This window comes from Coregonus clupeaformis, chromosome 23 (genome assembly GCF_020615455.1).
Source record: "Coregonus clupeaformis isolate EN_2021a chromosome 23, ASM2061545v1, whole genome shotgun sequence".
NCBI lineage: Eukaryota > Metazoa > Chordata > Actinopteri > Salmoniformes > Salmonidae > Coregonus > Coregonus clupeaformis.
The window spans coordinates 53,824,571-53,834,196 of NC_059214.1; the positions used below are offsets into that span (position 1 = coordinate 53,824,571).

At 42.6% G+C, this 9,626-nt stretch overlaps 1 protein-coding gene across 3 annotated transcripts in view; it reads right to left on the minus strand.

The window, feature by feature from the left end:
* Positions 1-8,089, minus strand: part of LOC121553997 (phospholipid-transporting ATPase IH) — a 65,544-nt gene extending 57,455 nt beyond the window's left edge. For all 3 annotated transcript variants that reach the window (XM_041867432.2, XM_041867423.2, XM_041867440.2), the window contains exon 1: positions 7,459-8,089. In XM_041867432.2, the coding sequence (XP_041723366.1) occupies positions 7,459-7,497 (39 nt within the window). In that variant the 5' untranslated portion in view covers positions 7,498-8,089. The remainder of the gene's footprint in view (positions 1-7,458) is intronic.
* Between the last annotated feature and the right edge of the window lie 1,537 nt (positions 8,090-9,626).

A 9,626-nucleotide genomic window follows, 5' to 3' on the forward strand; every position in this document is an offset into this window, starting at 1 on the left:
GAGATCTGTGTGTAGTATAGACTTCCTAGGGAGATTGGGAAAGAGAAGGGGATGTGTGTGATAAGTAATGGAAAGAGAAGGGGATGTGTGTGATAAGTAATGGAAAGAGAAGGGGATGTGTGTGATAAGTAATGGAAAGAGAAGGGGATGTGTGTGATAAGTAATGGAAAGAGAAGGGGATGTGTGTGATAAGTAATGGAAAGAGAAGGGGATGTGTGTGATAAGTAATGGAAAGAGAAGGGGATGTGTGTGATAAGTAATGGAAAGAGAAGGGGATGTGTGTGATAAGTAATGGAAAGAGAAGGGGATGTGTGTGATAAGTAATGGAAAGAGAAGGGGATGTGTGTGATAAGTAATGGAAAGAGAAGGGGATGTGTGTGATAAGTAATGGAAAGAGAAGGGGATGTGTGTGATAAGTAATGGAAAGAGAAGGGGATATGTGATATGTGTGATAAGTAATTAAAAGAGAGAGAAGGAGCCAGTGAAAATGAGGAGGGATGGGGGCAGGGTGGCAGTAAAAACATGACTGGATGATCTGTGACCCACAACAGGTCCTCACTTAGGGCACATGAGACAGACACACACACACACAGACAGGAGAGTGTGTGTGTGTCTGCGTCTTGAGTAAGGAGACGTGGGGGGGAGGGGGGGTATGAGACACTGACGTCAAAATAACCTAATATAATCTCCCTCGTGTGTGGGTGTGTCCAGAGCAGTGGGATATTAGAAAATGACTTCAAAACCACATGCTGGCTATACCTCCCCAGTGTGTGTGTGTAATAATAGAGCTTGGCTGTAACACCACCTCTGTGTATGAAGGACTAGTGCAGTGCAGTATTTAACTTCAGATCTGACGGCCATACAATAATATTATCCTCCATTTCCTCTCCTCCTTCCCTCCATTCCTATCCTCTTCCATTCTCTCCTCTCCATCCCCTTCCTGTCACGTTCTGTAAATGTGACTGTGTGGGAGAGGGAGAGAAGGATAGCTTTAGTCTGATCAGTAATCCGTTCTGATCCGTATCAAACAGCCACGTTCTAACCCTCTCTCTGCTGACGAGAAGAGACCTACGGACAGAGACAGTGTGGTGGCCGGGCGGCCATATTGTTTGGAAGTGTATTATTAATCAAACTAAAGAGGTCTGTCTCTATATAAAGATGGTGTTACATCATCGCTAGATCCCACCACAGGTCAGGTGGTCATAATCTGATGTGACATGCATGGGATCAACCATAACAGAGACCCCAACCCACAACCACAGCTCCCCTCCTAGGATCAGATCTACTGTAGGATCAGCTTACCCTTCATCAAATCCTCCTAACCTTAATCATTAAAACACTAAACCGACCTTAGATCAGCGTCAACAGGAACTTTCATCCTCCAACTTCTCCCTCCCTCCCACCCCCACCGCACTTCTCCAATCACCTCCTCTATGTCCTGCTACCTTGCCCCCAGCAGGGCTTCCAGCCACTACAGATGTTATAGTGAGTAATAAAGGTCCTCTCCACCCACCATTAACTCATCTTATTAAAGGGAGACTTCTGGATTTTGACAATGAAGCCCTTTATCTACTTCCCCAGAGTCAAATGAACTTGTGGATAATGGAATGCTCAACGACAAATGGAATGCTCAAAGTTGGTCAAACTCTTCTATATATAACTGGGAGAGACCAGCAGCACCACTCTAGACATGTCTGTCTGTCTGAGCAGCTATACCACCACGCAGTCACGATCTTTCTGCAGTCACACTCATGCTGCCGCCACTGATATGTCATTAATCGTCATGGCAACACAGCACGGGGCCATCACAGAGGAAAAGAGGAGTGAGACAGAATCAAGCCTTATAAAGAATGAGTGTAGTATTAGTAGTATAGGACCTGATATTCTTTCTATATTAAAAGAGGTCCATTTCTATTACAGGAGAAGGAATGAGAGACGAGACAGACTCACTGATGGTAAACAGACATAAAAGGAAACAGCACATAACATCAATGTAGACCTGCTATAAACACCAGGCATGACTTTTTTTTTTTACTGTAAAGTGTAGATTAATAAAACACTTATTCCCACACTGAGCTCTCACTCTTACACACTCACACTCACTCTGCCCACAAACACTGGCACCTAGGATTTACACCACCCCCTCTCTTCACAGGGGCTCAGCCCCAGGGAGGGGGAACAGAGACAGGAATAGATTGCCCTTAGCCCTCTGCCAGGTTAGCATTGGCGCTAACACAGAGCTGAAATGTCACTTTCATCACTAGCTGCCGCTAACGCCTGACCACAGCCTGGCACCTGGGGCTGTAAAGTGAATCGATGCCACACTAAACCCTACCAAGCCTCTACATAGCTTCTGCACTCCTCTCCTCCTCCCCTCCACTCCACCCGCAAGGCACTACAGAGGGTAGTGCGTACGGCCCAGTACATCACTGGGGCCAAGCTTCCTGCCATCCTGGACCTTAATACCAGGCGGTGTCAGAGGAAGGCCCTAAAAATTGTCAAAGACTCCAGCCACCCTAGTCATAGACTGCTCTCTCTGCTACCGCACAGCAAGCGGTACCGGAGCGCCAAGTCTAGGTCCAAAGGGCTTCTTAACAGCTTCTACCCCCAAGCCATTAGACTCCTGAACAGCTAATCATGGCTCCCTGGACTATTTGCATTGTCCCCCCCCCCCCAATCCCCTCTTTTACGCTGCTGCTACTCTCTGTTTATTATATATGCATAGTCACTTTAACTCTACCTACATGTACATATTACCTCGACTAACCTGTGCCCCCTCACATTGACTCTGTACCGGTACCCCCTGTTTATAGCCTCGCTACTGTTATTTTACTGCTTTATTTTTATTATATCTATTTTTTACTTAACACTTATTTTTCTTAAAACTGCATTGTTGGTTAAGGGCTTGTAAGTAAGCATTTCACTGTAAGGTCTACACCTGTTGTATTCCCGCACGTGATAAATAACATTTGATTTGATTTTGTATGAGGAGGATTGAGGGGCTTTACACCACAACAAATATCAAACGCACGCACGCCACATACACACACAAGGGGGCGAGAGAGATGAAGGGAGGGCGTGGTATACAAAAAAATAACCCTATGGATTTCAAAGTTGAACAAACCATACAACTATGCACAATGATTGCTTTTAACAATTTCCACCGAAAAAAAATCTGTGCAGATGCAACCTTCGGTAACGGAATTACGGTAAAATCTCCCTAGTTTTCCAAAAACTCCAATATCTCCTCCGAATTAAGATTCAAAGATGTCTGCAGAAAGAATGGGGTGCTAGCTATGACATGGCACCATGAGTTTGAAAAAATATATATTTTGGTAAGTGAAGTGGATTTACACCCGGTAACGGAATTAAGCTAACGTAATGAACTACACATAAATGCATAATTATGGATATGAATGTCAGTCGCCTCATGTTTTACAAGTTTGGACATCACAGGGCAGAGCACAGTAGAGTACAGTGCAGTACAATACAGAACAGCACAGCAAAGCATGGTAGAGTTTCGTACAGTGCAATACAGTAGAGTACAATACAGTACAGTATAGAAGTACAGTAGAGTACAGTGTACTATACTTTTCTTTACTGTACCACAGTTTTGTATTGACTGTACTGTATTCTACTGTGCTCTACTCAGTGTACTGTGCTATCCAAACTTGTGAAACATATGTCTATGATAGGTTCAGATTTGGTCCGGTTTGGTCTGTCTGTGGACGTTAACATCAAGGCCAGGGTGGACTGACCAAATTTCAACTACTTTTAACGTCCATGGACGTCCGGTGTCGATCGGTACCGAGTGGGTGAGGATGCTGGTTAAAGTAAATGGAAAGAGTGGGGGCTCATGGGTAGGTGTCAGTAAGAGCTGGTAGAGGTGAAATTAACTGGAGAGTGAGAGAGAAAGGCCAAGAGAGAGAGAGGGAGGGGTTGTCCAGACAGAGGCTGAATCCCAAATCACTCCCTTCCCCTCGCCCCTCCATTTGCACGTTCACCTCCGCCATATGCACAATTGATACCATCGCCACTCTGGAAGTCACCCTTGGCGTTTCGTCAGCAACACGTAGGGGCGAGGGGCTGGTTTGTGATTAAGTGACCAGACAACAGAAAGACAAAGAAAACAGTTTTGAGCTGAACATAACAGTATGCCAGTGGAAGGGAGGACAGTAGCAGTTGACCCAACAGTGGTTTGTGATTTTTATGATTTCCCATTGTAGCCAATTCAGCTTCAGTAATTCCGTGACCAATTTTTTGGTCATTCCATTACCAATTTGGTAACGGAATTACAAGTTTTAATCACTTAATAATTCATAAACAAAATTGATATCAGTAAAATCACTATAACTAATTGGTAGGTCTACCATTACTTGTTACTTCTGTGAACTTTCATTATACTCCCCCCTCATGAAGGAGAGAAATTATCAAATATATTTAAGATATATGGGTTTTTGGTAACAGAATTACAAGGCACAAGGAAATGTTTCTTAAATTTACAGAAGGTAAACAATTTCTCTAAAACAAAATATAAGTGTTGATATTAGTTGGCAGTGGCCTTTACATCAACATTATTGTATTTTGATGTATTTCTGATACCTTTTAAGACTTTTTCTGGTAGATGTTTCCTAAGACCGCTTTTCCATCTGTTTATCCAGAAATCAAAGTCTTTACTTATGCCTCATTTTTAAGATGGACAATCGTTGAAAAATGTATCTATGCCTTCATTTCCAAAACATTTAATCTCTTAGCTTTCATTTGTCATCCAATTTGATATACTCTTATGAACTTCACGTTGGTGCTCATGGGTCTTTTTCGATTGGAAATGCCCAAAACTACAGCGGCAGGTAGCCTAGCAGTTAAGAGCATTGGGCCAGTAACCTAAAGTTAGCTGGTTTCGAATCCCTGAGCCAACCTAGTGAAAAATCTGTTGATGTGCCCTTGAGCAAGGCACTTAACCCTAATTGCTCCTGTAAGTTGCTCTGGATAAGAGCATCTGCTACATGACTAACAAGACATAGTAAACAACTAGCCGTACAGTCTCTCTGGTTTACCTCCTTTTAACACCTGCCTAGAGTGTATACCTGTAGCCTAGAAGAACAAGCTGATATAAGAATGAATGGATGAAATTATGGATGACCACTTCAACTTCATGTTGCCATGGTGATACTAAATAATAATTAATAATAATAAATGATACTGATATGGAGGGCGAGAGAGGGGGCAAAGTGAGGTGAGCTCTGTGACCTCCTCTCCTCTCGCTAGTGAATCTGATTTCCCTTGACATTACACCCAGCAGGGCATCAGTCAAGCCGCCGTCCACACACACACACAGAGAGACATTCTCCAAAACAAAGATAGAGTCCCAGTGTAGGCAGGTTTTAATGGAGATTGTACTGCATGTTCAGAGAGCCTTAGAGAGAGGTCAGCCTCATATCACTGTTCCCTTCTCTCATTAGGACCACAGCTAGTCTAAACCCTATTCCCTACAGTGCACCACATAGGCTACTGCACAGCTCTGGTCAGAAGTAGATGCACTATGTGACTACTATTTTACCTTTGAACTCTAAGAAAATTTAATTTAAAAATAGGTAGTATACTGTGTACGGAATAGGGTATAATTTGAGACAAAGTCAGGGGCCTGCTCCCCATCACTGTTACCCTGTCTCATTAGCGTCCAGCTGCTTCCTGTCTGTGCAGATAGCGGGCTGTGTTAATGACAGTGACATTAGTGCTCTGACCGGTAATACTGTAAGTCACTGTCATCAACACTGTCATTTCCTGCCCTTCTCTCTCTCTCTCTCTCTCTCTCTCTCTCTCTCTCTCTCTTTTTTTTTTTTTTTTTTTTTTTTTTTTCTCTCTCTCTCTCTCTCTCTCTCTCTCTTTTTCTCTCTCTCTCTCTCTCTCTCTCTCTCTCTCTCTCTCTCTCTCTCTCTCTCTCTCTCTCTCTCTCTCTCTCTCTCTCTCTCTCTCTCTCATATGATTTGGCCTTGTTTTGAAAATTGCTCATTAACAAATGCTAGCGGCCATGACTGAAGCCAAACGAGAGTTGTCTTGGGTGTGTTATGTTCTCATATCATACCCTGGCAAGTATGGTTGTTTGTCCCTCCCGAGTCACCTTAGCAACAACATAGTCACTTCCTTAAAATAGTCAGAATTAATTTAATACAAATCAAGAAATGTGTAATCGATTTAGACGTTGTTGCTGAGGTCTTAGTTACACAATTTTACATCTAGCTAAGGTGTTTGGTGTAGAATTTGTCAATGAAAACAATGTGAATGAAAAACTAGTTTTAAAAAAAACTAGGACCCCTGGGGGTACTTGGCCTATCCACAAGGGGTCCTTGAGAAGACTCATGAGACCATAGGCCTACTGGTAAAATTCACATGAAGGGGTACTTCAGGGGTACTCCTGGCAGAGCAAAATGTACTTGGTGGTACAATAACCGAAAAAGCTTGGGAACCACTGGTCTATTGAGTCGGGAAAGTCTGGCTTGCGTTCAGGACTGATTTCTGAGAACAATAACATGTCTACAACTTCATCATCTGCAAGCTGTCAAACTACCATAAATAAAGCACAAGCTACACACTAACAGTGGCCAAAATCACTTGTTAGCTAGCTAAGTTCCAACTCTGTGTTTGTCAATGAAGCTAGCAAGTAGTAGCTAGCAGGCACATTGAGCAGCCAGGCTACAATCAGCTTATCAAGTCACTGGCGAGTGGCGATGTATGTGCTTCAGTGCCGTTTAGTTTTTGACAACTTTCTCACTATTACCAGAGTGTGCATCTGTCTGTCAGTGTTTCAGTGGGAATCGTGCTACAAAACAGGTCGCGGGGGGGACATAAGATGCTCGCAAATGGGTTTTGGAATATTGACAAGTTGCAGTTGGGATGCAAGTGAATTTTCTTTTTTGGTGACCAATTTTTTATTTAGTTTTGTCAACAATTAAAATGTATGGGGGGGGTTGCAGGTACAAAAACAATCAAGAAATGTATACAAAGATAACCCAAAACCATTACTTGAAGAGTTTCTTTCTTGCTCTGCACCAACACACCTGATTGAAATAAAGAGCAGGTTGATTTGACAGTTATATCAGGTGTGTTGTTGCTGGCCTCTGGGAAGGAAAACGACCAGCCAAGTTGATCTCTATTCCACACACTCTTCCAATGCATCTGGACATTTCTGGCATATTCGACATTCAGCTCGAAAACAAAGTACCGAAGCCTGGCGGGAACTCATATGCACTGCCATTTAGCTGTGACAAACCTTTGATTACATGTTTTTCGACTCAAACAAGCGGAAAAATGTCCTAAACACCGACGTATGTGTTTCAAAAAGTCTACATAATGTTGTTATGTCAGTTAAATTTGTAACGAATATGTAACAGAATGACAGTTGCAGATGTTCCTTGAATACCAAGGCAACATTGTGGCGTTAATCGATCCGCTACTTACGTATCTACTGATGATATTCCGTAGCACGCTAAAATCCATTCTTTTGACAGCTTCCCGGTGGCAATTCTTTACTATCCACTTTCCAGTGTCCTTGGATCTTTACCGACGCTACCTAATGTTCATCTCTGTCCACGCATCCATCGCTCACGAGCGCTCTGTCTCTCCATCTATATGAGCGCGAGAAAGCATCGGTCTTTCAGTCGGCTGTTTTTATTTTCGTGTAATTTTGGACAGCCATGCAACTGAGCAATGTAATGCAGCTATCCTTGCTGCTTATGCCGCGTTCACGTGTTAGTCGGAACTCTGAAATGTCCGACTTGCAAACTGGTTGAATGCGGCACGTGTATAACTACAACCAGTTAGCAAGTTGGACATTTCAGAGTTTCCTATTACCGACTAGCACGTGAACGCGGCAATCGTTTCCGGAATGTCCTTTTTTTCACAACGAATAAAAGTTTGCAAAACGGATAATTGCAAATGCTTGAAGAGCTTATTTTCACTGGTTCCCCTTGGTGTTTGTTTCAAGAGTGCGTTTCTTTTCCTTTCCTTCTATAAATCTCCTTTCATATCAGTCTTTCCTCCCCAGTCCCGCTCTCTTTTTGCTCTGTTACGGTTTTTCCATCTGGAGGGTGCAAATATGAAAGGCTCTTTGCCTCCATACGTCAGAATGCTGCGCATGCGTAGTATAATTTATTTCACCCACATGCCGACGACAAATCAAAAGGCATCTGATTTGCGACATAACTGTTTATTCGAGAGCGGAAGAGGCGATTTACTCCGGCCAAAATCTGTATGCGTGAGATAAGCCCTTTTTTGTATGGAGGTCTATGAGAGTGTCGAATTATGTGAGGTTTATGTGATCGAATAGAAGTTTCGTAATGTTTAGGCTGTTACAAAAAAGTTGATGCATGTGGCATTCCGCAGTGGCGTCATTAGGTCTGGGCTTCCGGGGCTTCAGCCCCAGATGTTTGTGATCCAGCCCCATACCTTTTGATGGTCAACATTTTTTTTTTATTGTAATTTTTTAGTTTTTCATTTCAGTCTGATGAGTTTCCATAGCCACACATCACTTGCGCTATACATTATAAACAAATATTATGACAAAAATAAACAATACAATATACTGCGCTAGGCAATAGCAGGCACTGCAAGAAGCCCCTGGAGTGATGTGGTGCCTGCTGTGATTGGTCGAGATTTCACAATGCAGTGGACCGCTCGATTTCACAATACAGCACTTTTATTTGTCAATGGGCATGTTCGAGCGGATCACTTTTGTCTGTTCGGTCACCGCCTTTCAATGTGTGTTGCATTATGGGGATACATTTTTTTCGACTTACGCCTACATGTTGACTGCATGAACTCGAACAAAAATCATGTGATCTGTGAGAGTAAAATTAACATGTAACATGTTTACCTGCTTTGTTTAACTAATAGTAAGACATTTCTGTCCTACTAATGCTGTGTTTTTGTAAAGGGATGGTTTCTACTCCAGCTCCCTGCAGCTAGTCTAAGCGTGTGGTCAAGGACATGGGTTTTACTCGAGATAGGGGTATCTGGAGCTGACAATTGATTTATGAATGGTTTGGTGATAAAACCTACAGCATGCATTCCATAGAATGAGGTGTTTGTGTAATGTAAGGTACCAGGGAGAGATGGCTCGGGTATGGATAATGATGAGAGGAACCTCGTCTTGGGGGCCAAACCCTGGTTTCCATACAATGAGAACAGTCTTCATAGCAGATACTGACTGCTGTGAATTATTAATTTCTTTCATACAAATCCTAACCTTTTGACTAATTCCACACATCTGCTGTTTGTCATGTAGACTGAGAGGGTGTATCTTTGCAATAACATATATTTGTATTGTCTGTATGTCAGAGCCTCACTTACTACCTTATTAATACGTTTTAAATAAAGTAATATCCTGATTGGTGATTGACCTTGTCTCTCCTCATTGTTGATTCGAATTTTCACTACAGATCAAAGGTCATTAAGTTTTGACTGCAGTCGACTACAAGTTTCTGCAGTTGCTCTTCACCAACTTCATCCTGCCATCACCTGCATTGTGGGAGGCTCTATTGTCAACCAATCATTAGGGTGTTTTTGTTTGACCCACACGAACATGACCAAAGACATGACTAAAGACTTTTGTAAAACATCACAATACA